Source organism: Lissotriton vulgaris, chromosome 4_1 (genome assembly GCF_964263255.1).
Source record: "Lissotriton vulgaris chromosome 4_1, aLisVul1.2, whole genome shotgun sequence".
Classification (NCBI taxonomy): domain Eukaryota; kingdom Metazoa; phylum Chordata; class Amphibia; order Caudata; family Salamandridae; genus Lissotriton; species Lissotriton vulgaris.
In genome coordinates this window covers 1,515,883,234-1,515,911,184 of record NC_141691.1, presented here as the reverse complement: position 1 = coordinate 1,515,911,184, position 27,951 = coordinate 1,515,883,234, and the positions used below count along the sequence as shown (strand labels likewise).

Here is a 27,951-nt window from a genome sequence, read left to right as displayed (position 1 = left end):
GTTTGTTTATTTACACACAGGACAAACGAGGCATGCCACGTCACTACAGCTTACTTGTGTAATGCTTTCAGAAGTGCTAAATTTGTCCTGTGACAAACCTACTCAGAGCGCTACCTGGCTATTCAGGGCAGCCCTGGGAGGATGCCAGCATTCACGTGTCAAGTAAAAATAGAAATGGAGGAAAGAGCACCGGCTATTTTTACTCCATTCTGACACTCACTACAGGGCCATAACATGGAAGGGATTGAAAGTGCACGACAGGTCAGCAACACTGGGAAGGGATTTGTCAGGCAAGAGTTACAGCGAGAGATTAGCTGTCTCGAACATGTTCAGACGGGGCTGAGGGAGCGGAAGTGACATTCTACCACAGATGACAGGAGGGACGGAACCAGGAAGATGGCCGTGAGTTGCCTCGTACTGGGAATCGTTCCATGTATATACAGCGGGAGGAAGGTAAGTCCCAATGGGAAGAACGGAGTATAAAAGTATCCCTTGAAAGTCTCTGGATGCAAATAAGAGAGGTAATCGTTTGATAAACTGCATGTGCGCATGCTTCTTTTTAGTTACAGCCCCCCACTACCCACTGGTCCGATCTGTGTACACCTCTCAGGCTAGTATGCTACCAAGGGGCCTGATTGTGAACCCCTCGTAAAAATTGAGGTAATGTTGGTGGCAGAAATAGTACTGAGAGCAGTCATTACCGCTATATTTAGAGAATAGCCATTAATTTGGGAGTAAACTCGTTTCTGCATGCTCTGTTCACAGCCATTAGCTGCTGGAAATGATTTTGGGCATTATAGGGAAGTTTGAAGCACCAAAGTGCCTCGTGCACACTGTTAATATTGCTGCAGGTCACCATCAGTGTTTTAATGGCGGCCCAATGATGTTTTAAAGTGCCATATCACACAACAAAGTAGTGCCTGATAACATCTTTAATTTTATTTAAAAAGCACAGTTATAGGTTTAAACAACATTACCAATTCAATGGGCTATTCCAACCGATGGCAGTAAATATATATATTAACAGGGACAGCTTCCTGTTATTTTCATAGGTGTGATGCAGCGAAGCGGAAAGAATGCACTGTAACTGTTACATTGTGGGTAGCTTTTATTGATTCTCTGGGTCGATTCAGCATTTCATTCTTCTAAGGTCAATAAAGTGAGCTCAAATGATTGTAGGGGGTTCAGTGAAAGCGCTAGGTAGCACTAAGACCTGTTCCTCGATGCGATCCGAAGCCCTCTTGTAGTTCTATGAAAGTGGCTGATGGAAGCCGCTGGGGTGTATCACACTGCAAAGGCCAAAGCAGCCCTTCTTATCCTTAGAGCGAATGTTAGCACATATGTATAACTGGCATACATACGTTAAAAATGCACTTTCTGATTTTCCTGTAAACATTGAGAGGCTTGTTCTATCTAGCCTTTTCCGAATTCCACTAGAACAGGATTAAGCTATCGGTTTAATTCACTCCCTGGTGTCCCGGCGCAGGAAAAGCGCAATTCCCAAGGCCCTCTGGGCCGGCTTTGCGTTTTTAGGGTCTGGCGGAGCCAATGAGTTCCATTCTGCCAAAGTCGTGGCGTATGATACCACAGGTGTTTACTCTGTGCATTTTAAAACAACATGATGTGGGTGAAGCGGCTGCAGCCTCTCTGTGCTTCACATACCAAATGCATGGAGGAATGGCACCATTAAGTGCCTATTTTATGTGGTAGAGGCAAGCAAGATTGGTTGGCATTGCCAAAGGCGTATTTTGGTTGCAGCAGAGCTCTTGAACCACTAGGACTCAGTTATAACTGTAGTGAGGCCGAATAAATATTTTGCCAATCTTGGTAGCCGTAGAAACAAACACCTAGTCCAATGGGCGTCTGTAATTGAGATCCTGTACACCATATTACTGATTGTACTTGTCTTAAATGGTACCTTGTTTAAAACAAATTGGTCAGTTGGAAGGTAAAAGTTATCTGCCCACTGGCATACAATGGCTCAACGTATCTATACAATGGCAGCTGCCCACAGGTGTGTGTCCTGGCGGCTGTCCACAGTCATGTTTCCAGTAGGGTGCACCGCTATTAGTAATAACTGAGGGCCCGATTACGACCTTATTTGTCCCACCACCAACCTGCTGCTGCGGTGATCAGGAGAACGTTGACAAGCTGGTGGCATCCCGACCGCTGCATTACGAAAATGACTGACAGGCTGGCAGTGACACTGCGGCGATTCCACGGCGGCGGCGGCATGCTTCAGCTCATAGAGAGAGCCTGAAGCAAATGCTGCCAGAGTGCAGCGCCTCTTGCACGTCAGGTGCACTGTGTACCATGCACCATGTTGTGGATAGCACACTGCTCGCATGACAGTGCAAACAGAGGGGAGCACAACATGTGCCCCCATGCTCAGTCCCCAATGGGTAAAATCGCCCTGGGCCTTCTTTGGGGACCCTTCCCAGCCTTTCCGCCAACATTTTTATGGCGGGGCTCCCACCATGAAAAGGTCAGCAGAAAAGCAGGTCGTGATCACAATGTAGGTGCCGGCATCAGCACCGACTCAATGGCCCGCAGCTTTCCCCACTGCTGAGGATATCTAAGATCATGGCAGCGGTGGTGGTCTCTTGGCGGTCCAACTGCCATGCTCATAATTGGGTAGTCGGACAGCTGAGGAGATGGTGGTTGGACCGACAGTACGGCGGTCCCAAAACCCCAGTACTCGTAATCAGCCCCTTAATCACAGTTAATGCAGACAGGCACAGTATCTCAATGCAAGATGACTGCCGGACCCTCAGGTTATTTCCCTGGCTACAAACTTTTTGGCCGTGGATTCATAAGTCTATTTTGTGAGATTAATTTTGCACCCAATTATCTTCGCCCTGCCCTGGATGTCACAGAGCATCTCCCTTTTGACCCAAGTCTGTGTTCTGTCAGAATGGAGTAAGTCTCTACCTCTAGGTGCACTAGTTGGATGGTGTTGCCGAGTTGATTACATAGGAACGGTGTCTCTGTTATGAAGTAGAAAAGATTATAGGAGTGAGGGAATCAAGCTCCCTGTACCTTCACTGCTTTCCCATGGGAAGCTGCAATTAATTCATTTTCAGGAATTACATGTTATTAATGTTCTTTAAAACATTAGCATAGCAAGAATGCCATGGGTCCTGATGCAAGCAAGAAAATAGCTCCTTTGACTGTTGATGATGTAATAAAATACAACAATTATCGTCGTTCAATGGGCCTCTTAGAGCTCCGGGCCCTGGTGCACTGCGCTTGATGCATCAATGCTAGCTACGCCTCTACCTTAAAATACAAATGTGAGACATACAGTATTTCACAGTAATCTAAAGAATTCCAATGGAAATGATTTGCCAATTATTGCTTATTCTAGCTTACTACGTATCATAGCAGACATATAGAAACAATGATCCCTCCAGAATACGTGGGATGCTTGCCATCTCCCAAGTGATTGACAGTATTTGTTTGTACAGTGTTGTGCCGAGTGAGCCACACTTCCGGCTGCTGAAGCCAGAGTATCCCCGGCTCTTCTAGTAGGGTTGGCGTGCGGCAGAAGTGTTTGAAGTGTGGTATGTGAAAAGAACATAATATTTAGGATGGATGGATGGATGGATGGCTGGCTGGCTGGCTGGCTGGCTGGCTGGCTGGCTGGCTGGCTGGCTGGCTGGCTGGCTGGATGGATGGATGGATGGATGGATGGATGGATGGATGGATGGATGGATGGATGGATGGATGGATGGATGGATGGCCAGGCAGGCAGGCGGACAGCGGACGGGTGGCTGGATGGATAAAGGAGTGAAAGAAGGATAGAGAGAAGGAAGGAAATATAAGAATTTCAAAATGCCCTCAGGATGAGCAATCTCCCTAGTGACAGCTGACTTTGCTTACCTCATCCATTTGCTAAGACCTGTATGGGACGTGGTTCAAAGTGGGGTATTTTAATTTTGAGATATTTTATGTTTTTTGACTATTTTCTTTGACGTAACCCTTTAGAATAAAGAGGTCAGCTTTGATCATTGCTTTGTTGTGACAACCAACTTAGGCTTCTTGTCTTGTCTGGAGCATAAGCTTTCCCACAAAATAAAAAGTGTAATACAAATTCACTTTCAGTGGAAGCGCACACTAGGTATGGGCGAATTTTGCGAATCTCGCGTTCGCGAATTTTGCGGATTTGCAAACTCGCAATCCGCAAAATCCGCAAATTCCCGCGAATTTGCGGATTTTTTTTTTTTATGTTTGCACGGGTTTATGCAAGTTCGCGAGGGTTTTGTACAATTTCGCAAATTGCGAAATTGTACAAAACGCGTGCGAACTTGCAGAAACCCGTGCGAACACAATGTGCCCAGTAGGGTATGTGCCTCGTCTTGTGTGAATAAAAGGTCAGAGAAAGATCAGTTCAGCAGATGAAGAGAAAGAAGCTCCTGGTCACAGGAACAGCACAGGTATTGCGCTAGTGAAAGTCAAGGATGCAAAGCCTATCCAGCATCACAGCTGATTTTCCACGGTAGATTTGGGAAGAAGGCACAGCTGTCCAGCCTCGACGACGCTCACGATTGTTTTTGGGCTAATGAATGAGTCACTGAATTTGAGCATCAACTAGTTCGAGCATCCATGTGTGTGTTACTATGCAATCGTCCCGAAGGGCGCAGGGGTCCCTTGAGTGAGCTGTGAGCTGTAACTATTTTACAATGGCGCCAGCAAGCTGCCAGCGCCGTTGTAAAATAGTTACAAAGTTAGCTTGCACAGGAAGCACTTAGATAAAATAAAGCAGCACCTGCTTCGTTTTATCTAGTCGTTCCTGTGCCAGCTAACTTTGTAACTATTTTACAACGATGCTGGCAGCTTTCTGGCGCCATTGTAAAATAGTTGCATGAGTGGGGGTTCAACTTTTGAACCCGTTACGTTCGCGGATTTTTTTTGCAGATTTTGCGGGAAATCCGCAAAATTCGCAGATTGCGGATTTCCCAAAAATCCGCAAAATCCGTGAGCGTAACGGATTTCCCGCTCACACTTAGCGCACACCTTCTGCCCAATCACAACTGCTAGAGAGGAAGAGCAACATATAGGCAGATCTTAAGACCCTCTCTTAGTACTGTTTCTTCTCTTTTGATTGCATACAGTCAACTGAAATTGCATTGTTAGGCCAGACCTAAAAAGTGACAACATTTCTGAAGCCGGAAAGCTTTGGAAAAAGTGCATGGTCTTCACTGGTGCCTCTCAATGACAATAGATGCACTGACTTCAACGTGCGCAGTCAGGGGGTTGGATATAGTGAATTCAGTTCAGAATGTATTATATGGATCCATAGATGTCCATTAAAGCATCAAGGATGCAAACTATGACAAAGAGTCTTGAACTAGGACTTAACCCCTTCCATGCTCATGGCGGAACTGTTCCGTCATGAGCGTCGGTTGAGCTGTGCTCATGACGGAACCGTTCCGTCATGAGCCAATAGGCTCATTAGAACCTTCAGCACAGCGCGAAAATTCGCGCCGAGCTGAAGGGGTTAATGGGAAGATGCTCAGGAGCAGCATAAGTCTCAATAAACAAAAAGAATAAGGGCTATATTTTTGGCAAATTAATGCAGTGCAGGGTAGCAATTCACTTTGCTGCGCAGCATTACAGGGAAAGGGAAGGAATGCACTATATTTAACCACTTCCACGCTGCACAAATTTTCGCGCTGTGCGAAGGTTTATTGAGTGGGTGGGATTCGGACGGCCCCTGCTGTCATCAGCACACTCCCACCGTGACGTCAGATGGTCGAGGGCTGTCCGAAGCACATAAGGAGTTAAAAGAAGCAATGCATTCCTTTCCTTGTCCCTGCGCTGGTGCCGTTTTGGGCAGTCTAGCACCAATGCAGGCCCCCTTGCACCATGGTGCATGCATTGTAGGCAGGATTGTTTTTGTGCAGGAAAGGACACCTTGCTGCACAAAATTCCTGTTTCTATGTGTGCTGCATAATGCAGCACACATAGAAAGAGGAAGTAACGAGGAGTAATACAGCTTTTTCTCCTTGTTAAGCCTCACCTGGGGATGCATTTCTTTTTCGGCATTCCCAGGTTCTGGGAAATCTGGGAATGCGTCAAAATCATGGGAGTTGCGTGGGTACACTCATGCAATAGCCAGGAGACACCTCACCAGTGCAGAGTAAAGCAACGCAGTGATTTCCACTGTATGCTTTACCGGAGATTTATGAAGCCACTCAGGGTCACGCAAGGTGGCTTCATGTGGCTTCATAAATCTCTTCTATGGGTTGCGTCGTGAGTTTGAGCTCGTAAATATGCCCTTAATTGTTGCAATGGCAGACAGATTTTGAAATGCCATCTAAAGAGTTATGCGTGCTTTCGAGCAGTATATAATTAGATTTCTGTTTTATTTGTATATTATTATTTTACTGCACGAGTTGTTTCCTTTTAACATAATTAATTTTAAAAAGTATGGAAATGTGTTGAACTTCCTTCAAATATGAGTGCATGGTACAAAAAAGGGCTTCAAAAGATTTGGAGGGATTTGCGGTATTATTAACATGGAAGAGCGAATACACAGTTGGAGAAAATGTAGATTTCTGTTATTACAGTTGCCAGGAAATGAACAGACTAGATGGTTTTGTAGTCCTTATCTGCCATCAACTCGGACAAAGGAATTTTGTTGGTTTCATAAGTCTGTTTCTATCATGTATTCCAGCCAGATTTTATGGCAGAGCTTCAGAAGCTTGAAAATGTGATTTGTATTGTTTGGGAAACGGCGCATTCTAGAACAATTTGGTTGACTTCGGGATTCATTACAAACTGCTCAGTAAGAAGAGTGTGGGAATGTCCATTATTATTCTGATTGTTGTTATTGCTAATATTATCAGCCATTATCAGTTTGAGACTCGGAATCAGATTTAATATGTGGGTGCCGGGTAACAACGGGCCCTTTGCCAAATGTGTTTTCCAAATTCTGATCCCTTTTCTGCTCACATATTCCACTTGTAATTTGTGACTGGAAAAGCAGATGATTTTACCAAGTACATTATTACCACCCAGTATTACATCACCTGGAATGAGGCATTGGGTTGTTGGTTGAGGAGGGTGAATTCCTCCTCAAACAAATGCCTCAATCCTTGTTACAGTGAACCACAAAAAGTCACTGAATTAACCTGTGCTTACCCCTCTGGTAGCTTGGCGCAAAAAACAGTCAAGCTTAACTTAAAGGCAGTGTGTAAAATATTGATGTGGCACACAAACAGCAATAGAGTGAGAACACCACACAAGAAAAAAATCCCACACCAATTTAGAACAATTGAGTAGAATTTAATAAATATTTTAACACCAAAACGGCAAAAATCCAATCTGTAGAACTGGAGAAAGCACAATGCTGGACTAGGACAAAGCCACAAGTCAGGCTGACTGCAATGGATCTCAGGCCCGGCACAGGACCAAGTTTGGCCAGCTGAGGATTACACATTATCTCCTTGGTCTGTGTATTGTATTGTATTGTATTGTATTGGGAACTTATATAGCGCTCAGCTGCCCCAGCAAAGGGGCGTCCCGGCGCTGCGAGCGAAACTAAAAACAGAAGGGGAATACCAGAAGAGAAAAGATATAGTTACTGAAAAAGATGGGTTTTGATGGCTTTTCTAAAAGCCAACAGATCCTGAATGCCACGAATATTTTCCGGAAGGCTGTTCCAGAGCTTGGCAGCGAGCAAGCTGAAGGAACGACCGCCCATTCTGGCTAGATTGATACGGGGAATGACCACCAGATGTTGTCCTGCTGAGCGCAGTCGCCTCCCAGGGATATACTTCGTCAGGAGGGGGCACAGCATCGGGGGGGAGGCAGTTTTAAGGATTTTGAAGGCGAGACAAAGTGCCTTAAACTGAATCCTTTTTCCCACCGGGAGCCAGTGCAGTTTTTTCCGAACTCCCGCCACTGAAGAGTGGCGGGGAAGACCTACCAACGCTCTGGCGGCAGCATTCTGCACTCTCTGAAGTCTAACAACTTCCGCCTGATTAGCGCCCAGTAAAAGGGAGCTGGCATAATCCAGCCTAGAGAGGATAATAGCTTGGACAATAACCTGGCGGGTGTGACAGTTGAAGAACTTCAGCGTAGGTCTTAGGTTGCGCAGGATGCCAAAGCAGATAGCTGCAACTTTTTTTGTATGATGAGTAAATTTCAATGCAGAGTCGACCCAGACTCCCAGATTTTTTACACAGTCCTTAGGCTTAGGCGGTTGGCCTAGACTGTCAGGCCACCAGTTACCGCCCCAGGCTGCGGTGTTTTTTCCCAAGAGCAGTATTTCCGTTTTCCCAGCATTGAGCTGGAGGAAATTTGCCGTCATCCAGTTGGTGATGTCAGTAAGGGTCTGCTTGAAGTGATGGGCCTCCAGACCTCCAGACCGTTGTTACCATTGAGAGCCACCACCAACTGGGTGTCGTCTGCGTACGATACTAACGTCAGACCACTGTGTAGCATTGCTTTGTGAGGATTTGCATCATCTGACATTGGTTATGATGTGGAGCTACGAGGGCTGTGATGCAAGGTCCCATACTGCGTTGATTCCTATGAAGAACTGCAAGGTTCTGCGATGCAAGGTCCTGAGTTGAGTTGCGTTGTGCTGCCTCAATTCTAATAAAACTGGTAGCAGTATAGCAAGCCTTTGCAGGACTTTGCATCTCTCTGCATCGATTCGGGTGAGGTTGGCAGCTGTGCGGCAAGGCTTTGCATCGCTTGTAGCCAGTTCTGATTACGTTTTCAGCTGTGCAGCAGGCTTTGTGGCACTTCGTGCTGGAATTTCGTGGACTATTCAGTTACGCCACGTGAAGCTCTCTCTGAAATCAGCCAAGGGCCCAGGACCTGGGGATGCACCAGTTGGAGATTAAGAACTCACCCCAGCCGAGGAGAGCATGGCTCAGGCAGGACCAGATGCAGGTCCAGGCAGGGCTGTGCAGTAGATCAGCTGGGAACTTACAGGGAGGCCTCTGGAGCTTGTTATGTCCCAATTGCTCAAAAGAGGAGGTAAGTCAGCAGAACCTTGAAGTCACTGACCCTGGGATGAAGGATGCTAGTATTTCTTCTAGGAAGCAGGGCAGGCTCAAGCAGCAACAAGGTAGCATGGTGTCCTTCTTCTGAAGTATCCACAGCTGCAGGAGTGTACTGATAAGTGAGTGTGAGGGTCCTCTTTTTTTACCGGGTACCCACATTGAAGAGGGAAAATATTCTTGAGGCTTTCCCCCTCAGACGTGTCTGAAATGTCCTGTCTCCCTGCCCTGGCTCCAGTGTGGCTATGGTCACAAAAGGCTAGTGTGAAGTCCTTTACATTTATATTGAGGCAGCCCAAATGAATTGCAAGTGGGGCAGGTGACATCTCCGCCCCCTCATCCTTCCAAAGATGGCCCATCCCGCCAAGACCCAGACTCTATATTGTGTGACTGTCTAGGAGGAAAACACAAAGACCAACTGCCAATTACTTCTAAACATGTGATTCAAGAACATGCCGCAGAAAACAAATGGTTAGGACAAGAAAATGCCTACTTTCTAAAAGTGGTATTTTGAGAATAGTGCCTTAAAATCTGACTTTACCATTAAAGAGGATTTTAAATTACAATTCCTCAGACAACAACCACAGCTTTTTTTACCTGCTTTCAATAAAAAATTATTACTTATTAAATGTTAATAGATGACCTAAAGCAATATTATCCTTTGGGAGAGGTAAGCCTTGCAGAAGGGAAAAATGAACTTAAGAGTTTTTTACTACCAGGGCATGTAAAACTTAAAAGTGCATGTCTATCTTTTTTAATATAATGCACCCTGCCATGAAGGCTGTTTATGGCCTACCCTAGCGTTGGCATATGACTTTTAAAAAAAAGGTTTGGGCCTGGATAAAAGGTTAATTTTGCTAGGTCGAAATGCCAGTTAAAACTGCGCATACAAGCTGCAATGACAGACCTAAAACATGTTTTTTGAAAGTGTTACTTAAGTGGGTGGCACAATAAGTGCTGCATGACAACTAGTAGCATTTAATTTACAGGTGCTGGGTACAAGTAGTACCACTTTGCTAGGGACTTACAAGTAAATTAAATGTGTCAATTGGGTGTCAGACAAATATACCATGTTTAAAGGAGAGAGCACAAGCCCTTTAGCACTGGTTATCAGTGATAAAGTAGGCAGAGTCCTAAGGCCAACAGGAAAAAAATCCTCAGAACAGGAGGAGTGTGGCAAAAGGTTTGGGGGAAGATTACCCTAAGGCTGATAGGTCTAACACCCTGGTAAATGTGTAGTGAAGTGGTATTCCCACAAGAAAAAGTGTGGAATCACTACTTTGCACAACTTGTAATGAGGCCATGAGTTGCTGTCACATAGTAAGATCGGCACATGATTCACTTACAGAACTATAGATTAATACGAAAATGTGAGTAGGGAAAACAAAGGGACTGAGGTAGCTTAGAGGTTGTATAAAGTATGTCACTGAAATATATAGTACTTTGGAGAAAAATAGCACATTTAGTAGAGGGAAGTGAAATAAAGGCAAAATGCTTGCAAAAGCAGAGGTGCCTGTAAAAAAAGTACAAACACTTAACCAAATTCTGAACCATAAATGCCAAGAAAGAAGCACAAAAGTTTATTAACGAGCACCAGAATAGATATCAGTTCTATAAACACATGCAAAAAGGAAGCACATCATGAAGAAAAGTAAGCAGAAATATCCCTTCCCCATTCAAGGGGTAGGAGGATTTACCAACAGCTTGGATGATGCACTCGAAACAATGGCTTCTCGAAACTCAAGAACCTTTAGCCTGAGTGCAAAGTTTGAGTCAGGGAGAAGATTTGCACTGCCAATTCTTGTGCATCACAACTGAAAAAATGTGTGTATAGTTGCAAGTTCCAAATTTGCTGCACACGTCCAACTCCCAAACAACAGTTGATGGGGTACATGGGTTTTGTAAAAACAATTGTCCAGGACCGTGTCATTCAAACCCTTTCCGCAGACGCAGACCAGGCAAAGTTACGAGGTATGCTCCAGCAAGTCACAAAAGAGGCATCACACATAGAGACTGGAATCCTTGTGTACCACATTCACTTATCTGACTTGACTTGCTAATAACATATTTTGTACTGCACTGCACTGCAACCCTAGACTTTCCCAGTACTTTGATACAGTCTGATAGTTATGAGGCCTTGTTTCTACAGATCTGTTTCATACAGTTTCCCTGGAATTCCTGGACTGAGGTTCTGCTCTCTTTGTCACTCCCCTAAGTCCCCAACCAGACGAACTACAATCCAAAGTATTATAAAACTAATCCGAGCACTCAAAAGTTAAGAAAAGTAAATTATTCAATTACTCAGTTGATACTGTAAAGTCCACTTTAATCCAAGTCATCTGTTCGAGCCAAAGGAGGTGTCATCCACAAATCTTCACATGAAATCAGTTGAAGTTCACACAGCCAATGAAAAAATAAATTCCAACCAAAGTATAATTACAAAGCAGGCATAAGACAGTTTAACCAACATGTGTTTCGTCGATAGGCATGTGATACCTTAACTTCTTCAGGGCTGATGCATAAAGAGAATCAATTTAATCACATAAAGTTCCAAAGTAACAGGCCCAATAGTGCCGGGGCCATAAAACAGTAGTTTTATAAGCTGTGGTACAGCGACAAAGTAGCGAGGCCAGGAGAATACTCCTCGTGTTCGTTACAGTGTGGACCTCAGTTTATACAACTACCGTTTTATGGCCCGACACCATTGGGTCTGTTACTTTGGAACTTTATGTGATTAAATTGACTCTCTCTACGCATCAGCCCCAAAGAAGTCATCGACAAAACACGTCCGGTTTAGCTATGCTAAGTGGGTGCTGGAAGTAAGCCCTGAGCACCCTCTTCTTGAACCCTGATACCTTTGTTATACCAGATAGATGATTACCCAAGGAAAGGGTTTAGCCCTTTGGCTGTCCCTCTCTCCACCACGCTCTTCTTCTCTGAAACAACAAGTAAATATACCAGGGCGGCTCCTCCTCAGGAGCGGAGGAGCGGCGCCCCGTCAGCTGCAAGTACAGCAGGCAAACACAATTAAATAAAATGGCATTTCAATGCCATTTTATTTATTTGCCACTGCAATGGCTTGCGCTGTCTACAGCGCGAGGGTGGGGATGGGGCTGAATCCTGTAAAAGCAGGATGTCAGCACTAATCTACAGTACGCATGTCGGATTGGCCGGCCAGCTTGCAACAGCCAGCCCGACATGCGCACTGTAGACTCAGTAATCCAAAGTGTGAAACAGTATGGGGATTATTGTCACATGCCCCCAGCCTCAAAATGAGCACTGGGTGAGCCTGCTCCCACCAATCCTGGAGCTCCTTTCACAGAATGAAAGCAGCTCCAGGATTGGTTAAAGTTCCATTCCACAAGCAGGTAGAAGGAATTCTTTCCTTTTCCTGCTCGGGGAAAGGAGAAGTGCTACAGCGGTTGTGATCCTGCTCCGCGTTTATTGTGAGTAACTCCTTCGCGCCCCATCATTTTTTATTGAAGCTAGCTCTCACTGAAATATACCTATTTGGGTGAAACTGCATGAGAGGCCCACTATAGATATTGTAAAAAGGTTGGAGGAGGAAATCTCAAGCCTCCTAACAAACTGCACAATTAGGCCACCGGGACACACCAAAACAGACACCGCTCCCAGAGATGGCCAGAGATGTTGGTCGATTATAACAGGCTGCAGTTTATTGAAGTTAATTTCATCACACACTGACACCATAAATCAATCACTTTCACTACTTGCAGACAGTTGTTTCTATTACTGTTTCTCGCCACTCTTCTGCTCAGGTGTTGAGAGTTGCAGGTTCTCAGTTTCCCTTGCTACCCATTAGACTTTTCTCTCATGGTCTCATAGGCCATGTTTGCGCTGCAAGTGGTGTATATGCTTTGTGGCTTCCACCCAACCTCCAGCAGGCTTCCTTGCACAGTTCACCCTCTGCTCATGTGGCTCGCCTCAGTGTCTGATCCCTGTCCTTTAAGAGTGTGGATGGGCGAAGAGATGCCAGTGCCCCACCCTTGCCAACCTGCTCCCTGTGTACCACTGGCCCATGGCCTGTTCCCTCGTGTGAGTCAGACTCGGCCTCCCAAGGATGGCTCCTCAATAACCCCTCTGACTTCTACTTTCTTACTGTCGCATTCCTTTCTACCCTGTCATGCCCTGTGTGCACTTCGTGTTCCTTTCGTCCTAACGACCAGCCAGTCAGATGTGGAAGGGAAGCAACCCACAGCCCATTATAGTGCCATCTAGTGACATATTCAATTTTTGGGGGAAGATTACTCTGTCCACAAAGCCACCTTTTATCCCCCAAATCCGCAACTCACCCACCAATTTTTTTCTCTTTTTTGAATTTGTACTGCTCCCTCTTAGATCCTAGTTACAAGTGCCGTCGATTTGTAGCCTGTAATTTCACTCCCCCTCCAGAATTATCGACATGAGTGTCACCAGCAACTCTGAGGGTGCAGGAATACCAGGAATTTCGAAAGGCACTGTGAGGTTTCTCTGAGAAATTAGGAAATAAAAGGGGAATCAAAAATATTTTACCCTATTCCACTGGTATTTTCTCATTCTCCCCTGACGTTTCACCTGCAGAGTCCAACTCATATTCGTAGTTTCTAATGTGATTAATAGGAGTTACCGGACCGACAAGAAACGTATAATGGGGACCTTAGTGGCGGGAAGTGGCTTTGGAGGTGTCTAAAGTGTGATTCAACATAATATAAAAATTAGGTGCATAGGACAGCGCAATTCCTTGTTCTGTTTTCTGTATTTGTTTTATTGAATACTTCAGCAGGTGATCAAATAAACTGTTGCCGCCGACCACGTGGGAGGTCACGGCCGTAGTGTTTACCCGGCGCCGCACACCTGGAGCCGAGTACACACAGCCCTCGGCTGATGGCATTCCGTTGTTGCACCTGCAGCGTTTGACGTGCTCACGTACTTCCTTCTTCCGCGTGTGGCGGCGTTTGATCGAGCGCTGGAGTTTGCCTATGCAATGACGTCCTGTGGTCGTCGTACTTTTTGCGTGCTGCTGACATCTGAGGTTTCCATCATTCAGAGCACCTGTCTTCAAACTAGGGCCTCCCGCCGTAGGATTGGTACATTGCACGGATATCAGACCACGAACTGGTTTGTTTGAGATTGCATAGAAGATTAAAATGCCGCGGTGGGAGGGCGTGTTGAGTAAACACCAGTAATCTGGTCATAACCGCACCCTCTTCGAAGGTACCAGGTCAGCAGACGGTATGTTTCCGATATAAGGCCAGGTCCAATCTCCGGGGCCGTATCACAAGTGCGGCTGCTCTTACTGCAACACTGCATCAGTGGCATAACGAAACTTGAGGGGGCCAAAGTACACTGAGGTGGAGGGGATTTCCTGGCCCACCACCTAGCACTTTTGCCAAGGGTCCCCCTGGAGCTCGCTTACTAATACCCCCCTCCCCTCCACCACCCGCTTGGGCTTATAATACACCATTGCACTGGACGTGCAGGCTGCAGCCACAGTTCCAGCGGCCAGAGGGTGTTCCCTTATTAGCATAAGCGCAGGGCTTTAAGTGGAAACAAAAAACTGGGGGTGCTCTAAAATGGGCGGGGCAAACCACGTAAAGGGGAGTGGTCTATCCCAGTAGGGGCGTGGTCTAAATCAAGATAACTAGCATTGTGTTAGTGCTGGGGCAGGATCACGCAGACTAGTTCCTCTCTCTGCGTTTGAATTGTTGCTGGATTACACTGCAGCCTTGACACTCAGTGTGAAAAGTCAGAGTAGGGTTGTGCTGGAGCAGGCTGCCTGTGGTCGTCTCTCTCCTAATCATCCCACGATGTGAAGGCTGGCACCACAACGACGTTGCACCTGTGCTGCGAGAAGGGAAATCCTGAGAGAAAATGGCTCTCTTTAAAGCCGTGTTCCTCCCACAACGCATCTCACTTTGCATGCTCACTACCTTCGCTGCTCAGTAGTGAGCAAAATGAGTATGCGCTCATCGATGTGCATGCTCTCACTGCAGTCTAGGAAAAAGAAAAAAAGAAAACGGTCTACCTTTGGAGGACTGAAAATAGAGCCTGATAGAGACCCGTTTCGAGGCCCCCTGAAAATAACTGCCAGTGCTCAGACCCAAACAGACCCGACCCACTTAAAGCCCTGCACTAAACATACAACACAAACCGTGCTCTGCCAACCGAAGCTCAGAGTGAGCAGTTACATTGAGCACCTAATATCAGCAATAACGTGTTTCACAAAGTACATGAAACAAATGCACTTTTAAAACTGACTGACTCTAGGGCCCAAACTAAGCCTAAAATACAAATGAGGTATGTCAAAGTAATGTAGCACACATTGACTTTGTGTGAGTGCTAGGATGTGGGGGCCTTTTTTTTGTGTCCTTGGCAGGGCACGTTTAATTTACTATCCAGTGCTTCAAACGGGCATGTGCTCTCCGGTACAGAGTGCCTGCACTTTTGTAACTTGAAGGGGAGAGAAGGAGTACCTGCACTTCTCAGCAGTGCTGCAATATTTTTTATGCTTAGAGTACCAGCACTTCGCAGCAAACAGCCGTTCTGTAGGTAGTAGCTACGTGAACTTTTCTATTTCCATGAAATCAAATGGAGTCCCTAGTACAACAAAACTCCTGTCACCACTCCACTCCTGTCCCAACGGGCAGGTGCACATCTTTGCTTTTCCTCATTCGCTGTCAATCCTTTTCAGGATGGGGGTGAGGCTGTTCAGCATTGGCTTACTCCATCTCTGCATGCGCTGTTAATGCAAGGATCGCAGGTACAGGTGGAAGGGTGCAAAGTGACTAGATCCGAAATAATTGTGAAACTGTCCAAACCTAGGCAGAAATACACTGGGTGAAAGGAGCCACCCAAATGTACTTTCATTTTGGTTGCAGCCTGTACCGAAGTGCGAAGCAGTGCAGCAGTTGGGGGCAGAGGGAGGGGTGACTTTGGTTTTTCGGCTGGTGATATTAATGTTTATTTATTGCCTGCACGTGGTTTTTCGAGTGTCTGCCCAAATTATGCTCATCACTTTATATCAAATTATACGTCAAAGGAAGCACACTCGTATGTTTCAATAATATTAGAGGGCTTGTTGTTGTGCCTTTCTGAACAGAGACAAGAAAAACACAGCCATTAAATGAAAACGCTGTCGTATTTGGACACACTGCCTTTGGGGTAGTTTTGTGATCAGTTATGGAGGTTGGAATGCAAGCTTAAGAAACGGTTCTTCACAGGCACAAAATTAATTCCAAGGGCTTTTAGATGATCCCGTGCCAGTTACCACGCAGTTGCCGACCGCTCGTCTTCCTGCAAGATGAAGTTGTGGCCCGGTGGCGCTGCTACTCCTGGCTTCTGCAGAGGGAGGTCGTGAGTCCGGGGACAGCGCAACGGCTACTGTGAAAGTGAAAGCGCGGTAAGGGGCGCTGTTAAAAAGTAAGACATCAGTGCTTCTGAAGTTGTTTGTGAGCATGGGAACATCAATGTGCATGCTCTCTCTGCAGTCGAGGAAAAAAAAGAAAACGGACTACTTTTAGAGGCCTGAAAACAGAGCCCGATAGAGACCCGTTTCCAGGCCCTCTAAAAATAACTGCCGGTGCTCAGACCCGGACAGACCCGGCCCACTTAAAGCCCTGCATAAGCGTGCTTCCATGCAAGTGCATGCTGGGCTTGTGAGAACACCTCAGGTGCAAAGAGGCCCACGCGGAACTGCTCAATGTCAGCAGCATCCCATGAGGTGGAAGACAATAAGTGCTCATTTATTCATGTTTCCGAGATGGAATGAAGAACCCAGACTCTCCGATGTGTCTTGGTGGTCCCTGTTCGGAGGGCAAGTGTTTCTTGTCACAAATGGTGTGAACTTGCTATTCAGCATTTTGTGGTGATTTATGATTTTAAACTTTAGGGGTGTTTAAATGACTATTGAATCAGCCCCCAGATCCTGCGCATGGAATTGGATTTTCGGTGAATTAGGTAATGCCAGTGCCTTTTCAGAGAACTAGCTATTCAAAAAGCTAAAGAAAAACACTGTGTCAAAGAAAAACAAGAAAATGCAGTGACGTGGATTTCTTCTACAAGGCTTTCATAAATCAAGTAAAATCTGTTTAACACAATCAGTTACAGTGTTTTCATTCTTTCCTTGAATCCTGTGTGGTTTTACACGCTCTTGGGTGCCCGACAAGACAAGTGTCCACATCCACTTCACAACTTTATTTAATTAATTTGTAGATATGTTTGGCACAAGGCGCAGTCCAACAAAATGCAATACAAATAGCCATAACACATTAAAACTGCCTCTGAAGAGAGTTGAGAATTCCTTCTTCGTGCATTTGGACTCATTGCCAAGTTCATCCGAAGGACTGATGGCTGTCATAGTCGGGTCAAAATAACCTCCAGCAGATAGTGAGACAGGGTGGTTTCAAGAACAGATAAACCCACAAGGGTTCGAAAATTCTAAACACTGTTGCGAATTGGATACACAAATTCTACAGTCGTCTGGTACAGGGCCGGCTCTAGGGCGATGCAACCGGTGTCACCGCACTGGGTACTGACTTCAGAGAGCGCTGAGTTTGCAAGTATATTTTGGTTTTAAAAGCACCTGCTGCCACGTTTCTTACCTGCAGTAATTTCCAGAATACAATAAAAATGTCAAGATAACTCAATGTTCTTCCTGGAACGAGATCAAAGTTTTGTCCATTTGAGGATTTGACTATCATAAAATAGCACAGAGGGCTGATATGCCTGCTGCAATGAACGTGTACCATGCTGATCACAAAGTGCATGTAAATAGGTCAGCAGGTTACTGCTTTTCTAAGAGACATCTTTTTGTTACATGCAGTTTATAAGTTGTTTATAAGGCAAAATCCTAATATTGAACAGTTAATTATTAACAGTCATCAAAGAACTGCATGCACACAGCAAAGTATAGATTAGAGCAGGGTACTTGCAAACATTTGCCCAGGGGCCACAAAGTACGGTCTGTGGTGTGACCGAGGGCCACACTGATGCCAGCAGGGTGGCGGTAGGGTCCTGGATGGGTCAGGGAATGTGTAAGGAGGTCTAAAAATGTTAAATAAGCAGGCAAGCATTTATTTGCTGATTAATAAATGCTTGCTTGTTTATTTAACACGTCTTTAGGAATGTTATTGCTCAGTAACTAACAGCAGCTCGTGCTGCTGTTCACCAGGGGGGGCGCATGTAAAGGTGAATAGAGCCGTAAGCGGCCCCCGGGCTGTACTTTGAGCATCAATGGATTAGAGCATAGAAATTGATTCTTATTATTATAAAGAACCCCTCAACTATGGTGTTCCGTTTTCAATTCTGACTTTGTGCTTCTTTAGACCAAGCACTCTTAAACTATACTGCCTACCAGTATGGATGACATGTCGCTCCTATACCTTGGCATCCCCTGGTTTAAGAAACAATTCCTATACACTGATTTACACACATATGGTTGAATGTCTCTGTGTAATGTGTGTGTAATGCAAAGTGCTATGACACCCGACGCTGGTATAAGAGACGCCATACAAATAATTAAATGCATATGAAAGATAGTGGTCATGGAAACTTGAGGGGCAATGTTGAAAGTTGGTGGTGAGGGAATCTGTGGTGGAGGTGGTCACCACCACGGTTTGGGGAGCAATTACAAACATTATCGCACCAGGCGTCATCCGCACTAAAGCCGGTCCTAATCCATTCCATATCATAGTACATAGCTGTAACACATGCATTGTTGTTAACGCATCACTATTGTGTTCCTACAACCGTACTACTCACACCCATTGTGAAGCACACATGAAAGATTTGTCATTATGCTGAATGAGGAAGAACCCAGTTGTGTCAGGGTTGAGCTATAAGATTAGGCATTATGACTGTTTTAAATTATTATTGAATCAGATCCTAGTGAGAACGTCAATAGGATTATGGGAGGCAAATTGAAAGGGATGGTTTTACTGTGTATGTTATTTGTGAAACTGTCCCACATGCAATACAAGAGCAACATTTCTATGCTACGATCAGGTATCTGGTAAAACATAGGATCTTGAGTCATCTTAAAGTGAGACAAAATATGAGTTTTATGCTTACATTCACAGTTCATGTCACAATATGACACAGTGAATGTATACCCCAATATAGTAGCTGTGCTTAGTATTCTGTTTCTCAATTGAATTTTTATCATCTCATTTGTGTCTGAATCAAATAATAAACGTGAATGTGGAGTAATTATTATTTCCCAGAGTCATTTTAAAGTGTTTTGGCATCTTCTGAAATTATATGTTGAAGTATTTTGGTAATTTTCTATATATTTGTGGATTACTTTCTCATTTTGATTTCCCTCTTGAGTCTGGTACAAGAATACCATAGATTTAATATCCTGCAAAAATGTTGTAGCCAGAATACTGACAACCGCAATACGATCAAATTAAATATGTGTACATAGGTAAAGCTGGGCTTACTATACTTAACTCCACATACATGTACCTCTTCAAGAAATATTGCTATTGAGTTAAGAATAGTAAATCCGTACTTACTGATATATATTAATCTTCACATTATTTTTATAGTCATTGTTTTAGCTTCGGTATCCTTGAGGATGATATTAACATCAATAGTATTCCAACACACAACCCCTATTGACTAAACAGAGATTGAACTAGCATTCTCTATCTCTGGCAATTTATTTCTCACACTTTCTTCTGCTATTTCTACTTGTTTTGTAATTCCTGCTTTCGTGTTGACGCCTTTCTATGATTCTGGGAGCTAACTTTATCCTCCATTTTTATTTCTAAGTGGAAAAAATTTAATTAGCGATGCTCATGGCGAAGGCTTTGGAACTCTGCGGTCCTTCCTGTGTCCTTCCTTTAGCAACATTACCCCATGAGACATTTTGCTCAGGTGTTCTTGATTTAGCTGCTTTGTCTCTTGTGAATTCAGGTACCTTGTGTGCATTTTCCAATTGGTTCGTACCCCAGGATATGCAACATTTAATTAGCAAATAATCAACAACTTTAGGTTCCCAATTACTTCTAAAGACATTACTGTTTCTGTTTTTTTCTGGTAAGATCTATTGTGGCGTCTCCTGCTAATACAGTTTCTGCAATTTGATTGGAGGAGATTGGCTTATAAATGTAAATATTTGATGGTACACAGGAGGCTTGTTGGTTTTTCAGCTGTAACTGGGTACTTGAAGTTGACCGCTGCAAGAATATACATTTTTTGCTAGGGTGCATTTTTGTTATGGAATCCTCATAAGCCAGTTGGTGGACTCAGAAGTCGACTCTGTAGTACCAAAAAACCACCAGCACAGTAGTTCATTAACACTGTCACGCGCAGGGGGCTTATTAAAATGATCTTGATATGGAAGCATAACTGTTGTTTTACCTTTGGGAGTAGTCATCAAAGAGCCACGCAAAGCAAGCATTAAATAGTAGTATTGCAAAGATTTAAAAAAATCCTGCAACATGAAATTGGATTTTATGATGAATAAGGACATCTAAAGTCAGTGCCTTTTCAGAGAACTAGCTATTCAACACCGAAGCAAAGAAAAGCAAGAAAATACTGTGTCTCGTGGATTTCTTGTACAAAGCTTTCATAGATTAGGCAAAATCTTTTTAAGACAACTGCTTACAGTGTTTCCATTCTTTCCTTCAACCCTGTGTGGATTTACATGCTCTTGGGTGCTAACAAGGTAAGCGTCTATATCCACTTCACATCTTTATTTAATTTATTTGTAGACATTTTGACATCAGTATTAAGGCTCTGTCCAACTAAATTAAATACAATTAGTCCTAAAAAATTATTATGGGGAAATACTTCTGGAAAGCCTCCCCCTCCCCAAATTGTTAAAGACTGAGTAAAAGTTGATCCAAAGGACTGATGGATGCCATACCTGGCTCAAAATAAACTCAAGCTTAAGATAACCCATGGGCGACTGAGACTCACACAATTTTTTTATTTCCTCCAACTGCGACATGCTCTGCAGGCTCCCCTCCCACTAGATGACAAAATCCCTGAATACAATTCGCTCAAATCTAAAATCTTCATGGACGCCTAGGTAAGGGAGCTATATCTGCGATTTACCACTCATTGATTATCAACACCCCAGTTTCCCCTCTCTTCAGCGGAAATAGGAGGGCTGGGTGGGCGAAATGGATGATGACAATTAAAGGGAGGCATGTCTAGCTCCCAGAGAACTGGTGATGAAATAGCAGATGCATATGATCCAGAAAACTACCATCATGCAACCTTTCTGTCCCCACACTGCATACAACAGATGAGTCGATCCACTCAGGCTGCAGCCGACTTTTATCATGAGGCATGGCATTGCTTGGCTTTACATTACTTTTGGGATGAGGTGGTTTGTAAAATCTCTGTGGTTTTGAATCGCTTGATTGATCTGGGACCCAGGATGGAACTTGTTGGCCTCAAGGAGGAGCTGGGGGACTTCGCTGCCTGAGGATTTTCATAGGGAATGGCTTGTCTGGTGATGAAAAGAGACATTTCTTGCCTGAGGAAACAACCATCACCCCCCTCGCTGCAACTATGACGAAGGGGAGTTGATTGTTGGGCACACCAGGAGAAACTGATTAATGAGGCACCAGGATGTCCAAAATACATGACAAAGGGCCTCATTATGATAGTGGTGGGACTGCCACAGACATGACATCGGTGGTGGCCCCTCAGACAACAGCCCTTCGGTCTGACCACCGCATTACAATGCTGGCGGTCGGACCCTATTCTGTCGGGGGACTGACCGTTGCCTCCATTAGGATCTCAGATCTCGACTGGGCGGCGGTCAGAATCATAGTCCCGAATGGAAGCAGTGCTGTGCCAGGCACCACCATCTGGATTACGATATCCCTTTCAGACAGCCTGTTCATGGTGGAAACACCGCCTGTATAGTCTGTCGGAACCGGACTTTGGGGGCCCAAAACAGGGCCCCCATTCCCTGTTGGCCACTGCAAAGTGGCCGTGGGGGCACATGTAGTGCCCCCACTTAAATCAATGTGCCATGCAGCACATGGTACATGGATGTGAACGAAGTGCTCCTGTTCAAGGAGGCTTGTGCTGCGGCTCTTTTCCTGGGCTGCAGCACAAGCTGCAGTGAAAATTAGCAGTTTGCGACCGGCAGCCTGGTGGTTGCATCGTAATTGGGTGTCAGACTGCGGCCATGATAGCGAGCTGCGGTCTGACCACCCGGTATTATAATAAGGCACATAATATGGGGGAAGGGGTGGGCATACAATGGGATACAACCATAAGAGAAGTGGTGTTTGAGAGTTCCGTTCTACTTAATAATGTAATCCAGAGATGTGATTTAATGGACAATTGTATTGCAGTGGATAATGCGTGTACTTTTAAATGTAATAAAGAGTTGTCTGTCAAAGAAAACACAAAAGTACATGTCCAACTTTTTTAATACAATGCACCCTGCCCAATGGGCCATTTAGGGCCTACCTTAGGGGTGACGTATATGTATTACAAAGGGAGTATTCGGCTAGGCAAAGGGGTTATTTTGCCAAGTACAGTTGGCAGGTTAAAACTGCTGTCAGGCTGCAATGGCAGGCCTGAAACATATTTTAAAAGGCTACTTGAGTGATGGGCTCAATAAGTGCTGTATGCGTCCACTAGCAGCATTTGATTTACAGGCCCTGGGAATATAGTATACCACTTTACTAGGGACTTATGAGCACATCAAATATGCCAATCAGGTGTAATCTAAGTTTACCATGTTTTAGGGAGTGAGCACAACCACTTTAGCACTGGTTAGCAGCCAGAAAGTGCACAGAATCAAAAAGACAGCAAAACCAAATTCAGAAAAATAGGAGGGGGGGAAGGCAAAACGTTTGGGGCAAGACCACCCTAAGGCTGACAGGTCTAACCCTGCTTGTGTAGAGTAAGTGCATTATCCACATATTTGGCCACCATTCAGACCCAAAAGACATTAACTCAGTTCAGACTCAAAGAAGTTATTGTGTTTGTATTGCATCTATCTGACCACTTCAAGCAAACTCTCAAATAGAATAGAAACTGCAACCACAGGATAAGAAAAGAAGGAGATAATTCCATAACTCGCCAGAATATATTGATGACTCTGCATTCCATACCCCCTCAGGATACTTCTTAGAAGGTTTACAAATATATTTAACATCAAAGGACTCAATTCAGCTTCAAGGTGCGTCATACGGCCACCACAAACAACAGAAAACAAAGGGATCCATTCCTAACCAATGTGTACTGTTGTCCATCAACAAGAGGGCATTTCAACACTCTTAGTAGATTTACCTGCCAAGGTCATCAGACACTGCAGCAACAGAGAATGGGTAATCACATCAAAAGTAGCTACAAATACCATCATGTCTAGGATGTTGGTTGATGTGCAGATCAGTATGCATTCTGACTTACCCCTCTGCTTAGGATATCCCTCCTGACCATTTGCCCACCCATTTTCTATGTTTGTGCACTCCTTTTTGTTTCCCCTCTCCAAGCTGAAATTCCGTGTCAATATATACCTGGTGTGTAATCAGCAAAATTTGGGAGGCTAGGGGGCCAGATGTACGACCCACCAATTTGCGACTCGCATATTGCATCGCATTTGCGACTTGCAATTTTCGATTCACAAATTGGGATGTACAACAGTGTCTCAGACACTGTTTGCGATTCCTAATGAAGGCGCGAATTGCATGCCTCATTAATATTAATGAGGCAGGCGCAATTTGTTACCCCATTAGGAATGGCTAGCGCTCATAGGGATTGTGACCACCATATCTGTGACTGCTTTTAAATAAAGCATTTTCTTTTAAATGCAGCCTGTTTTCCTTAAATGAAATCGGGCTGCATTTAAAAAAAAAAAAAGAAAAATGAAACTTTACAGTTTCATTTTTTAAGGACAGGCAGTGTTCCTTGGGACCACTGCCTGCCCTTAAAAACATTTTTTTGACCAAGTCACAAAGGGGAAGGGGTCCTATGGGGACCCCTTTCAGTTTGCGAATGGTTTACCACCTACTTGAAGTAGGTGGTAAATTGGTAGTGTTTTGTGAGTTGCTATTTGGAAGGGTCGCCCTTGGCACACCCCTTCCTAATAGCGAGTCGCAAACCTCATTTTGCGAATCGGTAACATTTACTGATTCGCGAAATGAGCTTTGTACATGGCCATGCCCTAAATTGCGGTCTAAAACGAGCCGATTGCCCATTTGCGAACGCAATTTAGGGTCATACATCTGGCCCTAGATGCTTTAGGATAATTAAGACTTGCCTTTAGTGGGACATAGTTCGCATGATAACAAGAGAATGCAACTTTACATTTATTAACATGTTTGCCTCTTGAAAGAATGTTCACTGTGGAGTGATGTTATTGAATTGACTTGCAGTGTATAACAGCATTAACTAATTGTAAAACCCTCTAAAAAATTATTTGAAACATAACTAGAATGGCAAAGAACTACTGTTTCCAGCACGATGTTATTGGGCATGCATCTTCGGGGGATATCTGTTCGACATCCAGCACGAAATCCAAATGGGATAATGCACCGACTTCAGACAAGAATGTAGGGAAGCTGGGCAGTGACAACCTTTCCCGACCTTTGTTTGTGCTGATGGCCTGTGGTATGCTTTCCTGGGTCTTTGAGAGCTCTACCTGAGCCTGGCCCTACTTTTCTGTCCTCAAGTGTGAACTCTAATCAATGGAAGTGAAGCATGAAGCAAAGGTCAGAACTGGGCAGATTTTTCGGCTCCTTAAATCATATAAAGAAATCCTGATGCACTTCCTTGTACCAGCTCTCAGCTATTAAGTTTCATTTTCATGATTCCCCTGTAATGTGTGAGGTATGAATGGAATGCCCAATAACCCGGGGCCATTTTATGCCCACATTTCCAAGACTGCAAAAGTGCACCGGTGCAATGCCTGGCAGTGCTCCAGCATCTACAGTGTAAGGTCCAAGCAGATTTACGTTACGCAGTAAGGGAGCATCGCACAGGTTCAGTTCAAGTTCAGTTAAAAAATCAAGTTTATTTGGACCACTGTCCTTAAACAGATAAAACATTCTAAAAACAATTCATTTTCAGATAAAAACTTTAAAACCATATACACCTATAGCTCATGAAAATTCATCGCACAGGGCTTAGACTAATCGCAATTCATATCTCCAGAGCACAAGCGATATCCAAAGAGAACATTTCTGTTAGGAGCATACTTGCAGCAAGTCTATTATGGACACCAACCGCCAGATTCATCATTCTCCCGTTTTGCGAGGCCCTAATAGCGATTCATAGCGAATCGCTATTAAGGACTCGCAAAACGGGATTCATGTAGGAATCGCAATATTTTTTGCGATTCCTACACATTCTTTATTTGCGATTAGCAAATTGCTAATCGCAAATAAGGAAAAACTCCCCATGCATTCCTATGGGCCAAAAGGCCCATAGGAATGAATGGTGAGTATTCCCTATTTGCGATTAGCAATTTGCTAATCGCAAATAAGATAGCGATTTGAAGGGTGCCAGGGGTGTCCAAAGGACACCCTGTAGCACCCCTCAAATGATCTGTGACACAGGTGTTGCACACACACATGTCCAAAGGACATGTGTGTGTGTAACATGCAACTCAGAAAAATGCATTTAAATGCATTTTTCTGAGTTTTCGCAATTTACCGCGAGGTCTGACCTCGCGGTAAATTGCGCCTAGAAATTGCGAATTCGCAAATTTAAATAGGATGTTGAATTGCATTTAAGGAATCTCATATAGAGATTCCTTAAATGTCATTCCTCGCAAAATTGCGAGATCGCAATTAGCGATTTTTACATTTGGGACGCTGAATCCCAAATGCAAAAATCGCTCTCGCAAAGGGCCGGATTCTCAGAATCTGGCCCTTTGCGAGCGCAAAAAAGCTTGATGAATCAGGCTGCAAATTTTTAAAAAATTGGACATAAAATCTCCTTTCGAAGTTCTAAGAGCTTTGAACAGTCTAATAAAATATGCATCATATCACACAAGGTTCCCACTATACACTTACAGTTTCCAGCGCTATCTATCATCTCTGATTTTGCTCTAATATTACCATAATAGGAGTTCAATCCAGATCTGCACCGAGGGAAACAAAAAAGGTGATGGATGAATGCTTGAATTAATCTAAGTCAGTGCTAGCTACGTTGAGACGCAATCTAGTCCACTGCGTTCCAGTTTGGGCTGGATTCTTCCTATTGGAGCAGGGCTAAGGCTGATTTGCATGTGTCCGGTTTCTGTCTGAGGTGGCATTGCCGGCAAAAAAACCATGGGCTAGAATGCACCCCACAATAATTGCCAGTGGCTCAGATTTTAATTCAAGTTATCCCCCCTTTGTAGGTTACCTCAGTGAACTGCCCTGGCAGAAGACGGACACTGTCTTTGTACATGACACAACTCCATACAAAGGAGCTTCGCCTATCACGCTTGAGAGGACAGGCAGTATTTATTGCAAGGGGGGCCAAAATACAATCTACACCAGCTACACGTTCATAGAAAACTGCAAGCCCAAACCTTCCCAAAAAATCTGAATTCCCGATTGAGAATTTGTTTTTTAAATGAGATGTTTTCCTGCCTTCCTCGGGCCTGTGACACTGAGCGTCTATCTGCCTGTCAGCTACAGCCTCTGTCAGTGCGGGTGATTATGAGGCCTTCTCAGGCAGGAGGTTAGAAACCTCTCCGAACCACTCCGTGTCAAACTACAAAGTGATTAATGCGGCAGTGTCACGCCTGTCTGACCCCATGACTGCCATGGCGCACTGCGAAACGTGCCAATTAAAATCACGTCACTGCGCACTAGCGGCGGTCACCGAATCCCATCGCCTGGAGTCACGCCAGGGCGCGTGCACTTAAAAGAAATATCGTATTTTAGAGGTTTAAACGTAGATCTTATGTTTAAAGAAACAGTGCATAATATCTAGTTGTACATGTTCCTCTTGTGAAACACTTGCTGTGGTAAATCCTTACGTTATTATTACTGTTTGCAGATGTGGCTGTGCTACAGAAACCCCCAGGGCACCACTTTACACCCAGATAGTGTTTAGGAGCCTATTACATGCTGAAGAGGTATGCTGTCTTACTTCTTTAGTTGAATTCCTTCTTGTGGTGGACATGTCTGCATTGCCACAAAAAAACTATTCTCGTATTTTGGTTGCGTAAATATGCTCAGTGGCACCGATATGTGCTGCCACAGGACTGCGCTGACCGCCACAAAAAGAGATAGAGAAGCGTGGCATAACTTTATGATATCCATCATGGTGCTAAACAGCATCTGTGCAAACTAGCTGCACACAGGTAGATTATCTGAGTCTGTCCAAAATATTAGGGCCATCATTATGAGTGGGAAGAGAAGTATGACCCAGAAAAAATTGGTCTGCATAGTCACCACACCCCCATTTCAGTATCTTTAACTTGTAATTACACAGTACAGGGCGGGAAGTCTGGGCAGAAATAGTAAATCTAGCCCCTCAGCAATGTTCAACTCATAATGAGGGCCTAGGTATGTAATTGCTGCATAGACAGAAGGTTATATGGGCCTGTGGGGTTGGGCTTCCTGCAGTAATTCGCATTATGGGTTAAAGTTCCAGCCCGGATTTTGCACTTTCTTTAGTATTTCCTGGCCTTCCCGCCACCAGGGTACCACTGTAGGGTGACCAAGGCGCAGATGGTATAGCTGCAGAAGTTGCAAGGAAACACTTTTATCTCGTGCTTAATACATTGCAAGGTCCTTGCTTTCTGAAAGATTGACTAAGCTGGGCTAAATATTTAAGTTAGAATGGACAAAGACTTCTGGAGTAGCAGGGGCTATTTATATGGCTACAATTTCAAGCGGTATTTTCTTTTAAGGGAGCATTTGATTGTCTAAAATGACTACCAAAGCTAATTGCATTATTTCTTCTAATCCAATTACAGAACAAAAAGCCTCCCAAAATGGTGAATATGACCACCTAA

At 44.4% G+C, this 27,951-nt stretch overlaps 1 protein-coding gene across 2 annotated transcripts in view; it reads left to right on the top strand.

The window, feature by feature from the left end:
• The window catches only part of RGS20 (regulator of G protein signaling 20), a 379,831-nt gene that overhangs the window by 223,513 nt on the left and 128,367 nt on the right, over positions 1 to 27,951 (top strand). Inside the window, exon 1 of one of the 2 annotated variants that reach the window (XM_086966963.1) lies at positions 294 to 453. The exons of the other annotated variant lie outside the window; for it this stretch is intronic. Within the exon in view, the coding sequence (XP_086823089.1) occupies positions 397 to 453 (57 nt within the window). The 5' untranslated portion in view covers positions 294 to 396. Of the gene's footprint in view, positions 1 to 293; positions 454 to 27,951 lie in introns of those variants that run through there. 2 annotated transcript variants of the gene reach the window in all.